The sequence below is a fragment of the Gobius niger genome, assembly GCF_951799975.1.
Source record: "Gobius niger genome assembly, chromosome: 6".
NCBI lineage: Eukaryota > Metazoa > Chordata > Actinopteri > Gobiiformes > Gobiidae > Gobius > Gobius niger.
The window spans coordinates 21,898,763-21,923,289 of record NC_136857.1 but is presented as its reverse complement, the minus strand read 5'-3'; the positions used below and the strand labels follow the sequence as shown (position 1 = coordinate 21,923,289).

The 24,527-nt window shown below is 42.3% G+C and overlaps 1 protein-coding gene across 3 annotated transcripts in view; it reads left to right on the top strand.

The window, feature by feature from the left end:
• Window positions 1–204: 204 nt before the first annotated feature.
• magixa (MAGI family member, X-linked a) overlaps window positions 205–24,527 on the top strand; it is a 39,428-nt gene continuing 15,105 nt past the window's right edge. For 2 of the 3 annotated variants that reach the window (XM_079557550.1, XM_079557552.1), the window contains exons 1-13: window positions 205–544; window positions 13,966–14,017; window positions 14,227–14,461; window positions 14,609–14,725; window positions 15,811–15,930; window positions 18,846–19,016; window positions 19,309–19,456; window positions 19,994–20,067; window positions 21,505–21,672; window positions 22,455–22,624; window positions 22,927–23,023; window positions 23,612–23,774; window positions 23,894–24,437. In XM_079557550.1, coding sequence (XP_079413676.1) covers window positions 13,976–14,017; window positions 14,227–14,461; window positions 14,609–14,725; window positions 15,811–15,930; window positions 18,846–19,016; window positions 19,309–19,456; window positions 19,994–20,067; window positions 21,505–21,672; window positions 22,455–22,624; window positions 22,927–23,023; window positions 23,612–23,774; window positions 23,894–24,437 — 2,049 coding nt within the window. In that variant the 5' untranslated portion in view covers window positions 205–544; window positions 13,966–13,975. The remainder of the gene's footprint in view (window positions 545–13,965; window positions 14,018–14,226; window positions 14,462–14,608; window positions 14,726–15,810; window positions 15,931–18,845; window positions 19,017–19,308; window positions 19,457–19,993; window positions 20,068–21,504; window positions 21,673–22,454; window positions 22,625–22,926; window positions 23,024–23,611; window positions 23,775–23,893; window positions 24,438–24,527) is intronic. The other variant, XM_079557551.1, reaches the window with a different exon arrangement.

Genomic DNA, 24,527 nt, shown 5'->3' with positions numbered 1-24,527 from the left:
AGAACTTTAGCTCCCTCTGGCGGTCAAGGTTATAGGGTACTACTTTAATCATAAATTAAATGGTCCTCACGCTGCAGCAAAATCATTTCTCACACGCGCACTGTGACGTCATCCCTCACCCTGAATCCCCCTCCTGGCCCCTCCTCTTGCACTACCTTACGCACATTCACGCACGCGCACGTATTCCTTGACACGCGCCTCCACTTTTACACACAGCACACACGCTCAGTGACACGGTGGAGCGACGCTGGAGCGTGTTTCACTATAAACCTACGAGTCAACATCCAACCATGGAGTAAACCCGTCACGCACGCGCACTACCTGCACTGCACCTCACGCACGCTCCACTTGCACGCGCAGCCACTGTGTGACGCCCGCGCGCACACGCCCGTGCGTCCATCCGTCACAGCAGCGCGGCTCCAGCGGCGGCACGAGTGGCAGCATCAGCGGCATCAGCGGCAGGAGCTGCAGAATAAACGGCGCTGACGGTCCCGAACCCGCAGCAAAGAGCGGGAAAAACGCACGGGATGAAGAGAATATGAAGGTACGCTATGGTTAAGCACACGTGCGTGCGCGAGCGACGTGTGCTCGTGCCGTTTGTGAGTGTTGTGTGTGAAACGAGTGCGGAGTCAGCGCATTGTGATTGTTCACTGCCGCTACTGCCTTTGTCTCTGTGGCTCTGGAGATTGAAGAGCCACAAGAAGGACCCGTGTTTAACACTCCTGATTAAAATAAACCCGGGTTAGACCAGGGGTCGGGTTGATGCCGTTTAGATTTGAGTCCTGGTTTGTTCCAGGTGTGATCCAGGTTTAGTCCCGGGTCAGCCCTGGAGCAGTGTAAGATGCAGTGTATCACTGGGTCATATCTGTGTGGTCAAAACAGGCTGTTGTTTAAGTGTGATCCCATACAGCCTTGGTTTAGTCCTGACACTGTCCAGGTTTAGTCCTTGGTTCTGTTCCAAGGGGTCAGCATGTGCCAAGTCTTTGCAGCAGTTGGCTATAGGCTAGATCAATATTATAGGCCTATGTGTAAACAAATATCCTAAAGGTTTGCATGAACGTCAGCTGTCGGACTGAAAGCATGGTTCAGGTTTGTTTCAGTTGTTGGTGTCAGGTCTGTGTAGACTGATGCTGTGGTGCACAGGGCTGTGTTGTTGTTGCTGTATGTCCAACCTCTGCACCTGAGCTTTGGATCGTTTCAGGTTGTTTTATTGACACTGTTGTGAAGTGCATGCTGTAACCCCATCTGATCACAGACATACACCTCCCTACAGTTTTTGTGAAAGTTCTACGGAAAGTAGACATTGAACAGATTTTGAAATGGACAAAGTTTTATCTGCTTCAACTTTACAACAGAGTCTCACTGTGACTAAAAGTTCTCTATAGGAGTCCACAGCGGATCCGCTTTTAACTGTCCGGCATCCTTCTCCCGTTTACTTCATTCATGTCATCTTTCTGCTTTTCCGTAAAGCTCCTCTCTGGTCAACTTATGGGCCTCCTGTTTCCTGGCAGCTCGAACTTCAGGTCTGAGGCGAATGTTTAACAAGTGACAATAGAGCGCTGTGAGTATTGAGCAACAGAATGAGGGGAATGTCTGTCCTGGCTTCAAAAATTCCACAGTTTATTACAATTTGTGTTGATAACGCTGGATAAGACATGATGTAGACTTTTTATTTATATCTAGTCTATAATTTTCAAATGGTTCCATAAGTCCACAAAATTGGCTATTTAAACCGTTTCTTTGTGAGTCCAAATATTTATTATCCATTGTCTTATTCCTATTATTTAGATTTAATTAATGGTGGCTATACATAAGTACATTTATTTTTATGTCTGCATATTATCACTCCCGCTGCTGCTGCCCTGAACACAGATGTCTCTCCTGTTTGTTTTGCGTCCAGTGCATTTGACAGCTCTACTATTACTGTCATTTTGAATCCCACTTAGGCTTTAATTAGGAAATGAATGGACTGCTCACACTCTCATTTTAAAACATGTCCAATATTGTTCTCGCCACAAGTCTCAGCACTGTTACTAAAGAATATCTACACAAGTATTTGTAGTTATACAGTTGAAGCAGTAATCTCACAATTGCTCCCCTGTACTACAATCTCAATGTGGAATTAATAGCAGCAGCTGGTTGTATTATATCAGTGCAGTTGCATGTTGCAGCAGCACTGTAGGTGTAATAGAAGCAGCAGTAGTTACTCTAGTAATTGTAGTAAAAGTAGGAGCTGCATAGCGTCTAGGGCCATCTTAGCACCATTGGATGAAAGCAAAAAATCAATCAATTTCTTTTAAAAACAAGATTTTTTTTGTTAAACTTAATAAATTAAGACCAAAACCAGGCTATGTTTGAGATAGATTGAAGATTAAAACAAAGCTTTTACAGATTTTTAAGTTACTATGTGCTTTGATCACATTGTACCAAACGATTGAGTCTGGTAAGAGTTGACATCAACTACATTTCCACAGCGGAACATATGCAAGCAAACAGGAGGAAACAGAGTAAAACAATCAGCGACGTTAGTAGCAGTTCTGGGTCAATATTCAAACAGGATTATGAATCACAAAAGTCACCTACTGTCGATGTGTTTTTGGTCATTTGCCGCAGATTAGAAAGAAACTCTCTCTCTCCCGTGCACCGCCCATAGATCGTTATTGAGGGACTTCCGCATCCCGAGAGTGACGCCGCTCACGAACAACACGTGACCGCATAAAAAGAAATCTGATGCTTCGGGCTTGTTTGAGTTTGGCTTCAGCGGCAAAATGAGCTCCCTGCCCAGACCGACATATAAACAACATATAAAATATACTGAGGGGCATCATTCTGGATGCCAGGCTCGGTGTTAAGCGCCTCATATGCCCGTTCATTACAAATAACAATGAGATGTTTTAAGTTTTCTGCCATCCTGGGTGGGGTAGCCAGTCAAATTCCAGGGGGGGGGGTTCAAGTGCCACCCCAGGCCCCCCTCTATCTCTGCCCCTGGGAATACCTCAGTCATTTATTATTTTGCAACAACAATAATTTTGCCAATAAAATGTGCATCCGTAATAGCACTAAAATCAGGCATCTTCAGTAGCAGCAATAGTAATAACACGGTACTTTCTCACCTTCAGATAATCAATAGTCTCTGGATTGGAGTGTTTTGGGCTCAGTGCTGCCGCTCCTGTCTCTGAACCAGGGTCAGAGGTCTCTGTGGATGACAGTGATGATAATATTCAGTTTGTTTGTTTAGGGCTGCATCACTCTGATATACTCTGACACTAACTTCAGCTCTCATCACATCATACAGAGAGGAGCTAAGGCCTAGTTTAGTGCTGGTCTGGTCCTGGTGTTGCTCTGCTGTGTCCTCAACAGTCCATGTTAAGGGGATATCATTACAAACAAAACAATCTCAAAAGGAAGAGAGAAGGTTTTAGTTTGAATGAAAAAAGTAAGCATGACAAAACAGTGATGCGTTCTTCTACAACTAAATAGGAGGTCTCTCTATGCCCGCGAGCAAATTTGGCACAGTTCATTTAAGAGAATAATTGGCAAAGCTAGGTCAAACTTTAAACTCCATATGAACTGACTGACCAACAGTATATTCAGTCATCGCTGTTAAAAATGTCAACAATCCCTCTGTCTACTGATTTCCCCGTGTAGCTGTAGCTCTCTCTCACAGCTTGTATTTTTCTGAATGAACCTCGTCCCTCGTCTACTCTCCCCCTCTCTTCTCTCGTTCTCAGAGTCGCGTGCGTCTTGTTCCCTGTTACAGATCAGAGCGAGTCTTCACAGTCGAGACGCGCACATCTGACAGACTACATTTCCCATGAGGCCGTGGGAGTCGCTCTCGCTTCACTCACATCCACAAACATTAGACTAACAGGTTCTGACGGAGCCCAGGGCCAATGAGCCTCCGGGGGTCGCTTTCAAGTGCTAAACTATCAACTCAAGAACAAAAACCAAGCAAAGCGAAGAGGAGCAGGATGAATGAATGTTTAAAATACGTCAGGCTGTGATAGAGCGGAGCCGAGGAGTTAGGTATGATGACGCCGCACAGCATCTCCTGTGTAGAAGAGGCATGTTTTCATTAACTGTATGTATCACCAGTTCACCACTTTTGTACACTGCAGACTGGGGAACACTCTGATATAGGAATATCGGCTATTGGCCCATATTTTGCCGATATTAACCTCTAAACCCGCAACTGAACCAAGCATATTTTGTCCAGATTGGCTTCTTGAAAAAAGTGTAAAAATGGCAAAAAAAACGAGGATGAAAACACAACAAAAGCGCAACAAAAATGTGCCGTGAAAGCATCAATAATACAATAAACATGCGACAAAAACATGACTAAAAAGTGATGAAAAAGAGCCGCAAAAACGTCCAACAGTAACACAATAATAAAATCACACAAAAACGCAACCAAAAAAGTGTCAAAAAAGAGACAAAAAACAACAACAAAATGCTTCGAAAAATGTGACATAAATGCAGCATCAACACGACCAAAAAAGTTACCATCAGTTTTGTAGGCGCTGATGTTGTTTTCATTTCAACCTATTATGCTCCTTAAACCATGGATGTCGCTGGATTAGTGCACACAGGGCATGAGGGGCATAATTATTATCAGTTTTTTAATTAAAGCAGTACTAAGTAACTCTTCCCCCTAGAGGCCATAAGCGCAACTGCAGGTGTAGTAGCAAGTTACGATTTGTTAACTTATTAATTGCCTTGGAGAGTAAATACTACGCTGACAGGAAAGGCGAAGGGACAGAGGGTTACTGTGCATCCAATTATACAACGGAAATATTTTTTTTCACTCAAACTTGGCTGTAAATACTGTTTAAAGTGACGTTAGCCCGCAGTTAGCTTTGCCCGTTAGCATGTTAGCTTCTTCTTCGTGGTTACATTAGTGTGTATTGCTTTCTCCGCACCGGGGGCAGTCAAGTTGCAAACATGGTTTTCTGGCCAGAGACACCAGGGGGAGATGAAAGACCCTCCAATCATCCCATAAACACTTGTATTACCCCCACAGGGACGACGGAAAGGATTTATTAAGTTAAATAAGTTACTTAGTACTGCTTTAAAGTGATAATTCTTGATTGTGGACATCTTTCATTTGTTCATCATAACTTTTTAAATGTTCCCTCAAAGTCAGGAATAACTCACTACTCACACAGTTAAGTCATTTACAGGTTTGTTTGCAGCACTAAAAACACGCTTTGCTTCTAGTAGTACATCAGCTGCAACATGCCCATAAAATAACACTCGCAATTTCATCTATCAGTCTATCTAGTTGCTTACACCGAGTCTGGAGTGAATGAATAATGACGACAGGGTAGTGGTTTGAGAAACTTGGTAATACAGGCTTGTAAAGCGCAATACAAGTGTAAAGGCATCGTCATCAAAATCCATATCGGTCGGGCCCTAAATATAAGTCTAAATCCAGTTCATGATATTTCAACAATGTTCATTCTGCTGAGAAAATGCCCCATATTTTGGTCTGAAGGCTGCGCTGAGGAGCTCACAGTGGGAGCTGGAGTCTTGAGTCCGAGTTATTTTGGTCTTTTGTGTCAAAAAGTCACAGTTCAGCCTCATTACTCCACAGAGATACGGGCACGGAGAGGGAGAGAGTGAGGCTTATACAGGGAGCGAGAGAGTTCAGCCTCATTACATTCAGACAGGAGAGTCTATTGTTACATTTCTCCACAGCAGCTAAAAAAAACATGAGACAGGGAAATACTGCTCTCCACATCTCGCTTCAGCTCCAACCCACACTCACACTTGTCCACTCCCCTTCCACGAGTTCTCTGTATAGTCATCAGCTTTACATTCATGCAATCCACATTTATACGCGGAAAGTGAATAGCATGTTGAGCAGTCACACCGTATCTCAGTGTTTGTATCCTTGGTCTTAGGGCGGGACAGTGCCAGAGAAACCAAGACAATTCTCAAGTCCGCGCACATGCTATAGCCATTTACAGCGCAGTCATGTGACCCTGTGGCTGCGTACGCTATCATACAGAATCACCCAGACGATTATAATCCTAAAACCGCAGCTCACTTACTGTAAACCGATTTACTCTGATGAATTGTGTCACTGAAAAACCTCTGACTTTTATATCACATCGTGGTAAAGTGGAAGTTGTTTGTTCGTTTCCATCTCCATGTTGCCTTTGTGCTCTTGGGCCAAGCCTTCAGGGCGTAGCACTGCTGTGTGAATGCATTATTAAGACTCTGGGATCCACGTTGGTTGAGTAAGAGGCGGTGTTGCTGCTGCCACATCTGTCAGTTCTGCCCCAAGGCGCCACTTGAAGGTAAATGGAGTCATGAAGAATTTGGGATTTCTAGAGTAGTGTCTGCTTTACTTCGTCCTGCTTTATTTCCGCTTTATTTCTTCTTCGGACCTTTTTGTCGCATACAGGTGACGAACCCCAGCTCACACCCAGCATATTCGGTTACGTCAGACCGGACTCTGGACCCGCTATCAAAACCGTCGGCCAATGCCACAAAAAGGAACTATTCAAATAGACGGAAAGCGTAAACAGGATCTACGGCTCAGTGCAGAGACATGAGGAGAACATAGGAATGAGAGACGGCAGGAGGTAGGACTAAACCTTAACTAAACCATGACTGGACCAGGGTTTAACAAGGAATCTTTGAAAGAATCTAGACGAGTGATTGGTTAGTTTATGTAATGCAGAAAGTCTGGGGCTCAAGTCTTCAAAATCAAATCTTCCTGTGGCTCCTTGAACATCTGTTGTGTGCACGCGCTCAGTTGTCCTGCCGTGTTCAATCACAGTAACATCTTTTACAAGTGTTTTTATTGTGATACGATTTACAAGTAGTCGCCTTCAAAGCCCCTACACATGCTGGTGTGAAGCATAGTATTGGGCCGTATCTTTTTATGTGTGTACAGTGTATGCATGTTTGAACTGCAGTAGGTGAGTGGCTTATAAGGTACAAGACCATATTCTTTTGTGTGTAATATATCTATAATTTACTATTTTCATTCCTTCTAGAATCAGATTATCAATAATAACTACAGTAAAATGTATATTCATCGAGCACTTATGCTGTAAACCACGGTTAAGCAATACCAGCCTGGAATCGGAAAAAAAAAGGTTTAGATGCTACTGGTATTGAGAAAATAAAAGTATTGAAAGCAGATTCCTAAAGAAATATACAATCTTTATGTTCAAGTTTTCATGCTGTTCTTCATCAAAATTTAAAAGAAACAAAAAGTGAAACATAAGTTGAAAAATCAATAAAAACATTGGGGGAAATTTAGAAAAAAAATGGGAAAAAACAGGGGAAATTAGGGGAAAAATTGGGGGGGAATAATAGAAAACAAATTTGAAAAAAAAAAAGAAAAAAAAACTGAAAACATTGGTTAAAATGGGAGGAAAAAACAAGGAAAAACTTGTTAAAGGAATGTTCTTACCTTAGCTTAGACGAGTTCATTTGTACCTGTCTGGTCTTCACGCGTGCCCTCAGTCACGTAAACACAGCACAGACGGCGTTAGCGTTTAGCCTCTCCTCCTCTCCACTATAGCTCCAAACGAGGCGAAGATAGAAGCTACCAAACTCTTCACGTTTTCCCTATTTAAATATGGTTACGTGAAGTGTTACACGATAAAGTATAGTTACACAAAATTAAACAATGTGGATTTTTTTAAGTGGATAAAAAGGGGAACTATTTTGCAAGGCGTAACAATACCAGGAGTCCTTCGGCGTCCGCTCAGTAAAGTGAAGATATTCCTGCCATATCTCAGTATGTAAAAACGGTGGCCTATTCCTTTAAGTGTCTTTCCTGCCCTTTTGTATTTGAAGGAAGTTTCTTGGTTGTTTCACCTCAAACAAATGACAAAAATGCAAAAGAAATTAAATGCAAGGAAAAGGAATAATTAATCTGTTTTATTGTTCTATATGACAAATAAGTTAGTATAGGTATCAAAAAAAGTATCATTCAGGTATCGGTATCGGAAACCAAGTATTAAAGTATAAAGTATTAAAAAAAAAAAGACGTTTCTCGGCCCTACCGCTAAAGGAGCCCCCGAAAACTGAAGGTAACCCTCCCCTAACCCATAGTATGTGCAGTATGAAGACTTTGCTGCGCTCAGGCGTGTGTGTAGCCGTATGTGCTGGTGTGAACCGTGACGGGCTGCAGGCTCCGTGATAATGAGGTGGTGTAGTCGGTCTCGCAGTCTCCGATGTGTGCTCCCATTCACACATCATAAATGAATTAACATTGACAGACAGATGACTCGGTGCTCACTGCTTGCGGTGTGATTTGGAAAGTTAAACATGGATTGTATCAGCAGCCGTGTCAGACCAATTCACAAATGGAGGCAGACTGAAAATAGGTCTGAACAAAATAACAGTGCGGTTTGGGTGAAAGACTTTGCGCGTAGACAATTTGCCTTTGTATTGTGTTACATATGTCATAAATGCATTGTTATTCTCATCCTTTTCTATCTCAAAGCCCTTTTTAATGAGCCCTGACGGTAGTGTTTTCAGCTACAGGGCTGACTTTCTCCTTAATTAGACTCTCTTCTCTTTACATGAAGCAAATAACATAAACAGACAAGTCCAGAGCCGGAGGAACCGACTGGAGCAGAGCGAAAAAATGCTTTGGTTCTTTTTTGTTCAAGCCAAGAATGGAGAGAATTAACACGCAGGGGATTAACACTTGAGAGAAGACTGAGATATGTGTCGCAGAACTTTTTTCTATAACCACATGCATTTTGGAAAATCTCTCAATAGAACTACGTTGTGATTATCTTAAAACACAGAGCCACACTTTCAATGAATTTATTTTATTATTGAGGAGGAATGTGGAATATTTGGATATACACTGCGTTCCAAATTATTATGCAAATTGGATTTTTGTGTCAAAAAGGTAAAAAAAATAATAATAATAATGAAACTCATGGATGGTGTCATGGCTTGGGGCTCTATGAATCACTGACATTAATCTCAGAGACCTGGGATGATTAGTGTTCAGGTTAGGCCCAGTTAAGGGAAAAACTGCTGAAATGGGGGTTCCACTTTATTATGCAGATCATCATTTTCAAGCAATATGGTAAACAAAAAGGGTCTCTCTGCTGATGAAAAGCGTGAAATAGTTGAATGCCTTGGTCTAGGTATGAAAACCTTCGATATTTCATGAAAGATTAAGCGTAATCATTGTACTGATAAGAGATTTGTGGATGATTCAGAGCACACTCCGGTTTGTGCAGATAATGGCACAATATGGACGGTTTCTGCCAGACAAACACATCAGATTAAGAGAACAGATGCTACAAAGCAGCATGCAGGTATTTGAAGCTGCTGGTGCCTCTGGAGTCTCCCGAACATCAAGGTGTAGGACCCTCCAGAGGCTGCAGTTGTGCAAAAACCTTCTATCCGGGCCTCCCCTAAACGGTTAATTGAAGCTGATGAACAGAAACGGCTGCAGTGGCTCAGGAATACATGAAGACTCATTTTCAAACAGTCTTGTTCACTGATGAGGCCGTGTAACCCTGGATGGTCAAATCAATGGGGTAGTGGATAGTTGGTGAATGGCCACAATGTCCCAATAAGGCTGTGACATCAGTAAGGAGGTGGCGGAGTCATGTTTTGGGCCAGAATCATGGTGAGAGAGCTGGTCGGTCCCTTTAGGCCCTTTTAGGCTCCCTGAAGGTGTAAAAATGACCTTTGAAAAATATGTGGAGTTTCTGACTGACCACTGTCTTCTATGCTACAAAAAGAAGAGCTGTGCTTTCCCGAACAAAATCCTCTTCATGCATGACAACGCACCATGTCCTGCTGTAAAGAATACCTCTGCATCACTGGCTGCTATGGGCATAAAAGGAGAGAAACTCATGATGTGGACCCCATCCTTCCCTGACCTCAACCCTGTTGAGAACCTTTGGAGCCTCAACAAAAAATACTTCTATGAGGGTGGAGGGCAGTTTTCATCCAAACGGCAGCTCTGGGAGGCTATTCTGACATCCTGCAAAGAAATCCAAGCAGAAACTGTCCAAAAACTCACAAGTTTAATGGATTTAAGAATTTTGAAGCTGCTATCACACACGGGCTCCTATGGCAAAATATAACTTGACCTGTTAATACTTTTTTGATTGAAATAGCTTTTGATTTCAGTAAATATGACCTCCTCATGCTACAAATACAACAAATGACCATTTTCAGTTAATTACAAGCTTTAAAATGTATTGAAACGATGAGTTGCATAATAACTTGGAACAGTGGATTTTGAGGTTTTTACTATATTTATTTTTGAAAAAAATACTGTTATCACTAGGAATTTTTTCCACCACATTTAAATGATCCTCTACCAGTTAAAGACTTGAAAATTATGCTGACTCTCATTTGAGTTGACAATATAGAAAATCAGAGAAAAATGTCATTTGCATAATAATTTGGAACGCAGTGTAGAGTTGAAAATGAGAAACATGAAGTTATTTGTTGTGTTTGGAGAAGAGCGCTGCTGTAGATGGAGCAGAGATTTCACTGTGGGTGCTTCTGAAGGGAACAGACATGAGGAGCCTGGAGTCATGAGTTTACGCTCAAATGAATCGCAACGTCTTTACCAAGCGCAGGCTTTTGTCTATGAGTGCATGTATGGAGGGGCATTATGGAGGGAGGCGGCCTCTGATTGGTCGTCCTATAGTTATAAATAAGGCAACACGATGTGGAACGCATTCAGATGGAAGCAATGCGGTGTAATACATGCTATAAGACACAGATTCGGCAAAATTTAACTCCTAGCACCCGCCTGAACCGAGTGCATTTTCTCCAGTCCGGCTTTACCCCATTCTAAAAGCTTCTCGACAGGAGCTTACAGACTATAGGCCTGACTGTAAGACCTACAAAACGAATCTTGTGGCTTGATCACAGTCACATAACACACACGCACACACAAAAAAACAAAAACGACAAAAACGTGATAACAGAAACAAGGATGACGCTCAGATGGCTTTCAAATGAGACGTTGCACTGGCCTATTAGGCTGTAAACTCCAGTCAAGAAGATTTTAAATTTGGGTAAAACTGGAGAAATCGTGCTCACTTGAGGGGGGGGGGGTTAAGGGCTTAAACAAAGGCATCATATTCTTTTGGGACTTCAAATGGAAAACATAGCTGTCGTTTTTAACAAGCAGTAACAACTACGCTGGGGAAATGCCAATCCTTCATATTAACATTTTTCAAACCAGACTTGAGCCCCTTTTTCCAAGCTCACATCCACGCTGTAGCTTTGGTGCTTCCAACGCCTTTCAACATGCTGAATATTAAATCTGTATCAGCTCTTTTCACTTTTATCAGAGAATTTCAGCTCTGAACTCCACAAACCACTTTCTTTTTCATTCCTCTGTCGTCAGCGTTTTTTCATCAAAAACGTCTCCATCTAACCCTCTCCTCCTCTGCTCTCTCGCCGACTCCTACTACAGCTTATCTTAATTGCACGCATTGGTCTTCCTCTACGCCCTCCTGTTAGCTCTCAGCATATTTTCCCTCCATCCCTCCTCTGTTACTGTCCAAACCATCCCCGTCTGGACACATGCGACACATATCTTCAAAACGACAACATCAGCTGTCCAAATGACATACTCAATCCTCATTCCTGTTCTAATAAAAATCAATAAAAATAACACGGATTTGCCGGATTTCCATTTTTATTTAATTATCAGTGTTTGTGCTGTGTGTGAGAGTGACGGTCGCGGTGTTTGTGTAAACAATACCTCCTGCTGTCACTCACCATCTGCTCCTCACAGGAAACACAAACGCTCCCCGCCAAAATAAAACCGTGACTCATACAGATCGCCAAAATACAAAAGCAAAGGACAGCAAGCCACGAAATGAAACTTCACCAACATTTGCACTCACTTCCAGCTGGCCTCCTTCATTGGACAGCGTCTTAGGAATCGCCCATATATGGTCATGTTTGAAGCAGTTGAGAGGGAAAACAAAGAGGAGATTAATTTAAACTTTCTATAATTTCTCCAAACAAATGCTGAATTATAAATATAGTTTTTTACCTAATTAAGATACAAAGACATGGAGATGAGCAAAGAAGTTCTGCAGCTCATAAAAACAGAAATAACGCAGAATGCTAACATCACGCTACATGCTAACGCTAGCTACGACTGCGGTTTTCTCGCTTCTACTTTTTGCTGTGAAAACACATCCATATGGGCCCGATTTAGACTTGACTTTATTTATGTGTGATAAAAAAGTTCATATTCCACCAGAAAACGGCTAAAAATATGGAAAAATGGTGTTTCCCAAAACATACTTCCTCCCCCCTGATGCCGCCAGTGTCTGTAGAAAACTTGCCCGCCAAAATAAAACACTTTCCCAGACAGCCCAACAAATTAAATGACTTCTCGGGCCTCAAGTGACCAAAACCTGCCATGGTCTTTCACTTAAGGCGAGACACTGCAGGTGAATAGGGAAAAAATGTATATTTACAGATATCAATTTGAAACTTTTGCTGTAGATTACATAAATGTGAGAAAAAAATACATTGCAAATGTTCTGTCATTTTATCTTTTCATAAAAGAATATAGTGTTTTATGCCTAAAAATGATCAAAATTTCCCATCTTTTCGGCGACGAAATCTGAATAATGGATAGAGCTACATTCAAATTTATGGTTTCATTTTATTGATAAATAAGTTGCCAAGACTTTTTCAGAGGGGATTTAGGATTTCTTGTTTAGTTTTAAAATAAGCTGTTTTTAGTGTAACAATGTGTAAAAATGTAATTTTCGCCTTATTTTTTGACATTCAAAACTCAATAAATGGGGCTTAGGGATTAAATAATAAAAAATCCCTCTGAAAAAATCTTCCAAATATTGTTCAGTCCAAGGATGGAAAATGTGAAGTCTTTAGGTCCGACTGACGTGGACATAGTGTCGCCACAATGACAGAAAAATGTGTTTTGAGAAAAAGGCCCTTGAAATTGCATTGTCCCATATAAGTCTATGGGGGGACATTGAATCAGAGCAATATTTAAACATGTTATTGTGAAGATTAGGTATAGACCAATTTGGCCCAAAACCTGAAAACTGAAAAAATTGAGTTTTGCCGTAGTGTCTCCCCTTAAGCACTTACCAACTTTATACCAACTTCTGCCAGTGTCGCCGCGACAAACCAATTTCGAAGTGACTCACACCTCAACATCATAAAAGACTCTTCATATGCAGTCTATAAAAATATGCTTTCACCATCTGCCCCTCTTTCTCAGACACTACATACCATTACTGTCAATGCTACATGCATACGCGCGCGCTCCGCCAAATCAAAACGCATGACTGACACCCCCGCCAAAATAAAAACACCAAATCAAACCCCTTTTTAAGAGGCACATCACATGCTCTTTGTCGTGTCGACGAAACCGCACGCGCATCTCGCCAAAGTAAAAGCAGTGTCAAAATGCTGCGAATAAAAGACAGGAAACGCGCGTCTTTTCCCGCGGTTGATTAAAATGCAGTTGCCGTGGTGACACAGAGGGGGCCCTGATGATGATGTTTTTGATAAAGAGCCGGGAAATTGCTGACGGCTCGATGGAATGAAATGATTCTTGATGATTACCGCCATTACTGTGATTATACTGCCGTTACTGTGAGCTTGTACTTCATTCTAACTCCTGGGTGCATTCAATTAACGCCGTTTCTGCTTTGGATAATGCGCATGCGGGGAGTTGAATGAAATGATGATGGGTCTCTCTCTTTGCAAAATTCCCCTGTGAATGACATCTCAGGACTAGGTTTTAGCTGCAGGTGCCTTTTTTTCCTGTGTTGGGATTGAATACCGCCCTTGTGTCCTCGCGGTCAGGAGTTTCTCACTGTCTGACCCTGTGATTGACATTCATTAACTTTTCACTATTTTGCTCAAAAAAATGTACATAAGTAAAGTTGGTTTCATTGTTTCATCTGGTATCGTTTTAATGTTTGCTTGTTTGTTTTTATGTTTCAGCCGGCCCGTCATGTCTAAAGCCACCGTGAAGAAGCTGCACTGGCGCTCCAAGGTGAGAACACAGACGGGAGAGTTGTTTAGCCACACAGCAAAAAGGTCCCAGGTTCGTTTCACTCTTGTGGTGCTCTCCCAGGTTTCCTCCAACTTCTCCATCAACCTAAAGCATCTGCAATATCTAGTCCATGTTCTTTGGTTGAGGTTTCCCCACAGACATACTCATTTTTCACAATGCTCCTGTCTCTGATTGGTCCTCATGGTCAGGTCCAGGAGAGCTTCGTGCCTCTCGGAACCAATGGAGAGCTGGGGCTGGCCGTCGGGGGCGGAGCCGACTACGGCGAGTTCCCTTTTGTCACGGCGGCTCCCGGCGGCGGCGCTACGGTGGGGGACATCATCCTTGAGATCGGGGGCACCCCCATTTTAGGAATGACCCTGGGCGATGTCAGAGGGGTCCTCAACTCCTGCCCTCAGCCAATCAGGATCAAGACTGTGTTGCCAGGTGAAAAAACTGAACTAAACCTGGACCACGCCAACTCCTAGCCAGAGCTAAACACGACTAAACCAAGGACTGAATCTCTCGCTGTCCCCTGTTTTGTAGCTGTATGTGTATTTTTATCTGTCGTCTTTTACGTGTGTGTTGTTTTAGGTTCGTCTCTGTGTAAAGACTTGAGGCTGTATCTGAGTAAATGCTTCACTCCAGGATCCATGGACAGCCAGCTCCAGCAAGTCATACGGGAAAACTTGTATCTACGGGCCGTACCATGTAAGAGTACAAACAAAATATCAACAAAACCGGAAGTTAGGAAGTAGCACTTGATGACACTTTACTCAGTCTCTGGCCGGTATGACTCCGAGACCAGGCTCTTTTGTGTCTATGTAATTATTTATAGGTTAATGCATCGGAGGTGTACATTCACGGAGCCCAAACTTTGCCCTTTTCTGATCTTGGCTTTGGCTTTGTTGTACAAGTGTATGTGCAAATATGGTGGTGAAACCCATTCAGTGCATAAGAAAATGTTTTGAACCCTCTTAACCCCCACTTGAGCGCATTTTCTCCATTTTCTTCAGCTTTACCCAAATCTAAAAGCTTTTCAGAGGTCTGGAGATATTACAGCCTATAGGTCATTTGAAAGCGAAGACCTGCAAAATGGATCTAAACAGATCATTTGATGTTTTTTTCATGGCTGTTTTGTCTCTCTTTTTTGCGTTTTCATCACATTTTGTCACTTTTTCATCCTTGTTTTAGTCGCTCTTTTGCGATAAGCTTTTAGATCTGGGTAAAGCCAAACTCGTGAAAATGTGTCCTGTTCAGGTGGAGGTTAAGAGGCTCAATCTGACTGAGGAACCAGTTTTGCGCTTCCCTTTTTCCGATATCACCGATGTTATAAAACCTGCTTCTCCATTTCCATCATGTCTGTTTTCAACCTCCCAAATGACACATTTTTTGAAGCTAGTCCCCTGGTTGAGAACCCTTTAGTGACACCGTTTGCTCATGTCTCTCGCCGCATTACCATAACACCTGCTCTATTGCTCCTTTGAAATGTCCCAGTGCTTTGAAAACCTCTTTCTTTCTAAATCCCGCTTCATAAATCTCAATGTTTACACCAAACACACACACACACCACACGTTCACCTATTTCATAACACCTCCCCTCTGTTCACTTGTTTGTTCTGTCAACTTGAATGTGTCTTTCGAGAGTTTTCTGTTGACAAATCCAGTAATCATTCACACTTGCTCACAAAATCACTTCACAATGTAGAGGTATGTGAGTGGAGAAGAATGCGTTCATATGGAGATTTTAAAGCTTTAAAAATCAAACTAATTAGTCTTTTCTCCCATTCTCATAGGTACGACACGAAACCCCCGGGACGGAGAGATCTCTGGAGTAGACTATAACTTTGTTTCCATAGAGGAGTTTTTCTCTTTAGAGGAATCTGGAGCTCTGCTGGAGAGCGGCAAATTTAAAGGTAACATTTTATAGATAGTACATACAGTTATTATGCACATTACCCTGTCTTCTGCCCCTTAGTAAGGAAAGTGTCACTTGGACTCAGAGTCGCCTAATTATTAACTCAAGTAAGAAGAATACCGTTACTTTCAAGAAAAAAATATTCAAGTACACGTAAAGAGATAACCTGGCAAGATTGATTTTACAGTGCGAATGATATTAACACTAATATCTATCTGGGATTGCTCCAGTTTAAATCGTTTGAGAAGGGGATAAGCTTTTGGCAGGAGCTGCTGCTGATTGGATCAAAAACAACAAACCGCAAATCCATCCGATATTTAGTTGGAAATGATCGTTTGTTTTCCTATTGTTGCAAAGTTAATTAGTATCGATAAAACTGCTTGTTGTCAGCAAATGTTACGCCCGCCCACTTACAGCGATACAGCAATAATGCCCTGTGATTGGCCCAAACCGCGGCTGGTTCAGAAGATGGATTCCTGGGTGTTTGTAAACTCACAAACACGTCAGTAATTCAGCTTGCTGGTAAGGTTAGTTAAAAGCAGTTGGATTTCATTTGTCACAAATGAAATCCAAGTAAATCTCAGGTAAACGTATAAGGTTCTGAGTAAGAAAGTCAGATTCATGTTTTTTGTATTTACGTTAAGGGACAGACATTACGTTACAAATGTAGTGGACTGAGTACTACTCGCCTCTGCTTGGACTTAGGCCTGTCACGATGACAAATTTGAAGTTCGACATATTGAAGCAGGAAAGTATTGCGATAAACGATATTATTGACTTTAGCGATACTGGACACTGTCAACTCTCAGGCATAAAAATGTCAGTAAAAGTTTGTTCTAAAAGTGCATCATCATATCCTAAAATACCACACAAGCTGCAATAAACATGACATAATATAATGATATAATGTCACTTGCTTCAGTTAAAATCAAACTTTACAAAGAATAAATAGGGGCGAAAAGCTAATTAATGTACAAACAATAAATATCGAGCCCAAAAATATATTAGCTGTTATTTATTGAACGATAAGTCGCTATAGTAATTATCATGACTGCCCTACTTGGACTCATTGAATAGTTGAATGTGCATGTCCTCTTCAGTCAATAGGTTTCCCATACCAAGGTCACACAAACAGTCTCCAAAATTATTAATCTCCCCATCACAGACCCCTCTGTCATCAATAAGAAAGCAGTCACATGCCTCGCACGTACTATAGCCATGGAGTTCGATCACCCTCTCCACACTCACTTCGTCCTGCTGCCATCAGGCCGTAGGTACAGGACTCCGCGGTGGGAGCGGGTACGCTTCAGGAAAAGTTTTATCCGCTCCGCCATAGCCGCATTGAACGACCTGTAATTCCCGCCCCCCCGCATATTCTCTTTTGCGTAGTGTGCTGTTACTGTCTTTGGCTTGTCTTCTGTGTCTTTTGTGTGTGTCTCTGTGACGGCTGTGAAAACCAATTTCCCCCTGTGGGACAATAAAGGTCTATCTATCTATCTATCTATCTATCTAATGAAAGTATAATAATACATAGTATTTGTTACAGCAGTGTTATCCAAAGTGGGAGTCTTGAGCACTGAGCTGGGGGCCCCAGATGATTGAAAAAAAAATGATATTGATAATAATTCTTACTTAAAAACAGCATAGATTAGTGAATTAAGGTCAAATAACAAACAATGTAATGACTTATTACTATCTTCTGCTTGATATCATCTATAGTATATATACCATATTTAATTTTTATTGTGAGGGTCCTGGGTCATTTGCATGATCATTTTTGGATCATTTCGGTTCAGATGTGAACATTTTGTGAGCCCCTGTGTTCTAGTATTCAGTGATATTGGAGTTGTAGAGTCACTATGTATGCCCTTGAACAGAAAAAACATAGATCTTGAAATTGTGGGTGAAATGGGAGTTTTAACAGTATCTTCTCCTCTCAGATGTAGTTGTTCCCAGTGGCAGTGAAGGATAACCTATAGTTGAAGTATCAGCAGCAGCAGCAGCAGCAGCATTCATGTTGGTACACAGACAAACAGGACACAGAGGTTGGTGGTTAAGTGTCAGTTTTAAGGGTGTTTTGGAGCAGCGGATTTGGAGAATAATCTGAACTCTCAGTGTATAATCTGAATGGGATTAACGTGACAGAAATAGAACACATTCATATGTGCTGCTGCGGTATCCAGGAGAGGGCCGTGAGAGCGAGTTGGGGAAACACATTTTACCAAACAAAAATTATTTCAGAGCAGTAAAATGTACTTTGTAACTAATGCTTATGACCAGTATTACAGTTACTCATACTTTATTGTTTTTCATTTTAGTGGACAGCAGTGCCTCAGTAATAGGTTAATTCACCAAGCAGAACGATGGATGGTGGTTAAACACTACAGCCACCATTATATTCTGGTGCTGTGCCCTTGAGCAAGACATTGACATATTTGCCTTTGGTCCCTCTGTGCATTGCTATGAATGAGATAGTGATTATCAGAGTAAATAGGATAATCACCCTGTGACGTTAAGCGTTTGTGGGACGACTGAGGTAGAAAAGGATGCAGCTGCTTGGAAACAGGAGGGCAAAAGGAAGACCAGAGAGTAGATTTCTGGATGTGGGGAAAGAGGACATGAAGTTAGTTGGCGCGAGAGAAGAGGATGCAGAGGAGATGCGAATACTGACTACGTTGTGAGATATGTATCTGTTGTAACAGCGGATTATACGCTTAATGCACATTTGCCTTTCTATACATCTGGACTAAACATGACCTGGACTCAACCCCCGGGAGCTGCTACTTCAGCACATGGTCCTGCACACGCTTTAATTAAAACGCTATGCAATCCAGTATGAAGACATGGCATGTTTAGACAACACTTTACTCATACTGTTACCTTTTGCTGACATATTATGGTGTATTGCTTCAGGGAACTACTATGGCACCCCTAGACCAGTCCACATTGGCCCCGAGAGCCCACCCATCACGTACCAGGAGCACCGGAACCTTCTGCGCAACTTCAGGACCAGGAGCAAGTCCCTATCCAACCTGGAGAAGGCTGGAGAGGAGGACAACAGCGAAGAGGACACCAACAACTCAGGTACCAAAGACACTGGTTTAGACCGGTTAAATGACTGGCTAGACTGGCTAAATAAATGCTCCTCCTACTCCGGTCCTTTGGAGTGCGTGTTCTCTAAAAACATGAACAAAAGGACAGGATGAAGGAGAGTGTGTCTGGGAGTTCAGCTGCGGGACAACAGATTAAAATTAGTCCACAGCTACAATCCGGTGTGGCCACTTTACATGCATGATTGTGCGTATTTTATATTAACATGCACTATTCAGTCCAAATAAACTAATGCATAAATCCTCTCGTTCACCTCTCAATCCAGGTTCAGCCGTAGCCCCACCCACAACGCTGGCTCTCAGCCAGTCATGGGAGTCAGCCGCAGGAAGTCGCGACAGCTCCGAGACGGGAGGAAGGAGGAGAGGAGGGGTCATGGCTGATAACTGGGACGACCCTGATCACTATTTCACTGAGTGAGCAACATATCTGTTTACACACACGCAGAGGAGGGCGCAATCAAATATTTCAAACATACCTAAAATGTTCACTTTGAAACTCCCAGGGTTTAATCCTGGTATTGTTGTGCCTTAGACTTAAAGTGCACAGGTGATGAATAGCATATGTTGTAAGTAAATCATTTTATTTCAGTGAAGCAGCAAATGAATGAAGAAACGTTGGGCAAAAAAGTTATTAGAATTTTTAAGCTACTGACAGGAAGTGTCATAGATAAAGGTAAAGTTTATAACAGTTTGAATCATTTCCCATTGACTTAACATGGTTGGCACGGCAACAGTTTAAAATTGTTTACTTCCATCTACGTCACTTCCTGTCAGTGTCCAATAAGGAAGTGAAACTATTAACGTCACAAAAATGGTCAAACTAAAGAAAGCTGGGTACAATTTCTATCAAAATCTTGAATATAATTGTGTTAACTATGTTTTAGCAAAAACTGTGTCTAATGTGTCATATGCACTTTAAGCCTAATATAATTTAATACATTTTTCTCTCAGTCATAACTTGAAAGGAAGCAGCAGCTGGTTGGAGCATCGGACCCATAACAAAGGCGTCATTTTGAGTAATGAATGTAAGTCTGACCCGCACTCGAGGTAAATGTATGTAACACTTTCATGCCAATATTTAAATTACTTTACTGATGACATAGATGTATAACACGTGGTACCTTTCTTATTTCTATGATTATAATACAGTATGTGCCAAGGACAGACTATCTCGCAAATGGTGCCAGAAATCAAGACATCATGTATTGCTTGTTCATTGTCATATCATACAAAAACAATCTGTGGACTGTGTCAGGAAATGAGGACATGGGAGATGATGAATTCACATTCCAATCTCATCTGACTTGCCTGTTTGCTGTTGTCAATAAATTTGGCTCTAGACCGATCTACTGCTGCCTCTTGGGTTGGATTCTCAACTTCGACTGTCTCCAGGCAGTAGCATGTTTTGTTTGGGAGTTTCTAAACATAAAAAATAATAAATTGGCCCGCATCCTCACCCACTGCCGTAGTTGTTCTCTGGGTAGTTAACCGGTCTAGAGCCAGATGTATTGACAATAGCAAACAGAAGAGAGGCATTGTAATGTACATCCATCATCTCCCATGTCCTCATCTTCTGTTTTTATATGATAATATATGACGTGTACAATGAACATGCAATATATGATGTCTTAAGTTCGGGCACCAGTGGAAATAGTCTGTCCTTGGCACATGTTCTAATCGTATAAGAAAGGTACAACATCTATGTCACCTTATCCCTGTATCAGTTCATGACGCATGGCCTAATTTTCTTTAGCTTACAAGAAAACAAAGTTACAATAAAACATGAGTAAATCAAATGAAAGTCCACAAATAGTGGTTGAAGTAGTGATATACGCTCCAGTATGGCTCAGTTTGCTCTGAGTTTGTAGTGAACGTCCAGTAGGAGGCAGCACTTACTTAATCGTATAAGGTCAGAGCTCCACAGAAACAGAATATTCACCTTTTTATTTTATTTCTCTCAGTGTAATATTGATGTATAATTGATATATAATGTACATCAGGGGTAGGCAACGCCAGGCCCAGAGGCCAAAACCGGCCCTCCATCATAGAACCTCTGGCCCTCAAGATGTCTTTGAGGAACATAATGACACAAATCAGAGATCAGATGCTAAATGTTAAAGTACTTTAGAAATGTGAAGAATGCCGTTAATTCCTTTAAAATTCTTTAAGCAGAACACCCATTTAGGCCATATATGATGTACTGACATTTGTAGAAAGCCATGCTCTTCTTGGGCCTATAATTGGAGGATCGAGCCCTTGGTCTTTTGATGATGAAGAAGATTGGCCCTTTTTCAAGCAAACTTTTCTACCCCTGATGTACATGAACAGTTCCTTCACGTCTCTATTTCACTCATTTTTCCAAATAAAATACTTTGCAGTTAGAAAAATTATGTTAATGCCCACAGTAGATGGAAAGGAGCTGAGACTTTTCAGTTTTAAATCTATTAATGTGTTGTCTTCAGTGCCGGAGTTTGTGGACCAGCCCAGCCTCCTCAAAGGTTACTCTATCCACACGCGTCTGTCCAAAGGCCCTCGAGGTTTTGGCTTCAACATCGTGGGGGGGTCCCGGCCCCGAGAATTTCTCCAGGTCTACAGCGTGACGCCGGGGGGGCCACCTGCTCTTAACACAGGTAACACAACCACCACCTGGTTTAGTCCTGGTTTAGTCCTGCTTCTAAACACTTCAGGCAGGTGCCATGAAGTATGTGGACTTGTTAAATCAGGCCAAGGGTCAGTTTGTAATGGCTTAAGTTTCTCACATGACCTTCTCTTTGATCACACGACCTCAGCCCCATGTGTCGTTCATGTGAGCTTGGTTCAGCTTTTACAGCAAATGTTTAGCTCTGTATTGTATTAAACATTACATTTTAATAAACCTTAAAAACCATGTCTTAACTAGGATTCAGCCAGAACCAAACCAGGTCTAAACCAAGTCTGACCACAGTTTCAGAACCCTGATCCGCTCTCACGTGAAGTAGATCAACTCAGAGGAATGTGGGTTTATGGCCGGTCACAGGAAGCAGACGGAAGAAAAGACCAGAAACTGGGAAAAGATCACTCATTGTTCAATTGAAATAAAATCGCCGTAACTCTTAATAATTACTCCCAGAACATTACACGGACACAATAGTAAAAGAATGGCAACGTGGTTAACAGGACAGGTTTCGTTTCAGAGGCAACAATGTTTATTTCTGAAGTTTAGAAAGTTAGAATTTAGCTATCTAAAAAGGCATCATTCACATTTCTTGGCAGGTAAACTGGCAGGGGCTGAGCAACTTATAAGATATAAATAGGTAGTCTAGAATGAAGCTTTTGTAGTTGCTTTTTGGTGTTGTCCCACTATCAGAACTGGTTCATATAAAATTGAAAAAGAAAAGATAATTTTCTGATGTATTTTGTCGTTCTTCAACAGCGGACATCCTGGTGTACATAAATGACTCGTGTGTCTTGGGGCGCTCCCATAAGGAGGTGGTGGAGTTACTCAAAGCCGTGCCGATGGGGCAGAGTGTGGACGTGGTGCTGAGGAGAGGCTACCCCATGCTGTACAACCCTGACGGCTGTCCCAAACAAAGTCTCAATACGGTGACATGAAAAAGAAAAAGATTCTGTATTATATTGCTTGGTGTGGTTGTATACAATCAATATTTGTATGGGTCACGTTACAGGATGATACATGTATAAGATAAACTAAAACTACTCTGTCCATGTTTGTACTCATGACTGAACATGATAGCATGAAAGAAATATCTAAAGTCTGCTAAAGCTAGATGTGGATTGCTTTCTCGTTTAGGCTTTATACACTTTATGCGTCATTTGTTTGGTAACTACTTATTATAAGACGACTGTGTGCACTTTTCAACGTGAATATCATTTTGCCCCGGCAGCCTTCGACCCCCAGTGAGCCTTCCAGTTCGTCCAATCAGAGACAAGGACACAGTCACCTGACCTACAGCCGCACCCTGGACAACGGGCACTCCCCAGGTGAACCCCCCCAACAGTAACAAACAAAAACAAAAATGCTTGTGTAGATTTCTATACATACAGACAACATTTCTGGAATCACCCATATGTATGGTCATGTTTGAAGAATTTGAGGGGGAAAACAAAGGGGAGAAAAATCTGACCTTTCTACAATTACTATGAATATGGTTTTCTACCCAATAAAGATACAAAGACACGGAGAGGAGCAAAGCAGTTCAACAGCCAATAATAAAGCCATAAAAATGGAGAATGATAACATAATTCTTCATGTTAGCATCATGCTACATGCTAATGCTCGCTATGTTGTTTTTTCGCTTCAACTGACCAATCTGTTGTGAAAAAAACATCCATATGGCATATGGACCCGATTTAAATTTGACTTTATTTGTGTGTGATAAATAAGTTTATATTCCGCCAGAAAATGGTTAAAAAGAGTCAAAGATTGTGCTTCCCAAAACATACTTCCTTCCCTCTTGGTGAGGCCACGCCCCCTTGTATGACGCAACGCCAATGCGCAACGCCAATGCGCAACGCCCACTGTGTCTATAGCTAAGAAACTATAAGGACCAACTGTTCTGTTTGTTCTAGGTCCAAGCCAAACCACACCCTCTTATGCCTCTCAGCCAATCACAAATGGCTTTCCTCCTACGCCAACCTCATCCGACCTGCCTCTAGCCCCGCCTCTTCCAGACAGAGCAACCAATCACAGCGACGGGAGCGACGGGGGTCCTTCCAATGGCGGGACCAGGCGGTGAGACCAAGTTCTAATTCACTCTTTTGTCCTGGTTTGGTTCCAACTTGGTTTACTCCTTTTTTTTATCCCATTGTTCAGTTAACAAACATCTCTCTTCTTCCTGTTTGCATTCACAGCTCGTCACTGATTGGCTACAGCAGTGGCACACTTCCTGCTTTATCCTCTACTTCTCTGCTGCAGCATCAAAGCTCCAAATCCTCCGAAAGCGACCTGTCCACTTCCACGTTACCTCTGCGGACCTCAGGCTCATCCCAGGCCTTATCTCGACCGTCTAGACCGGACTCCGGACCTCAACCCCCCCATCAGACTATTGTCGCAATCCCCAACCAAACCCTGCCAACTCTAACCCCAGCTCCCTCTTGTGGGTTTAACGGCTGCCCAGCCAACCACCACCACCAGCCCGCAGGGTCTCCTGGTCTTGGCCCGAGCTCTAGTGCTGGTTCTGGTACTGGAACTGGGTCAGGGGGGGAACTGGTACCTGTGGCGGTGGGGGGGTGCGGTGGAGGCGGGTTAGGCTTTAGTGTGACTGCGGGGGGGCACAATGGACAGCTAGCCATGGTCCGAAGAGTCTGGGACCGAAGAAACTGTCCCGGACTACAAGCAGGAGACACCATCGTGAAAATCAACGGAGCAGACGTGCAGAGTCTTAACTTCGCTCAGGTGAGAGAGGGATTTGAGGGATGAATGGGACTGAGGGGCAATTAAATGATCCGTTATAGGGCATCATGTTTTTGCTCACCAGCCTCTGTG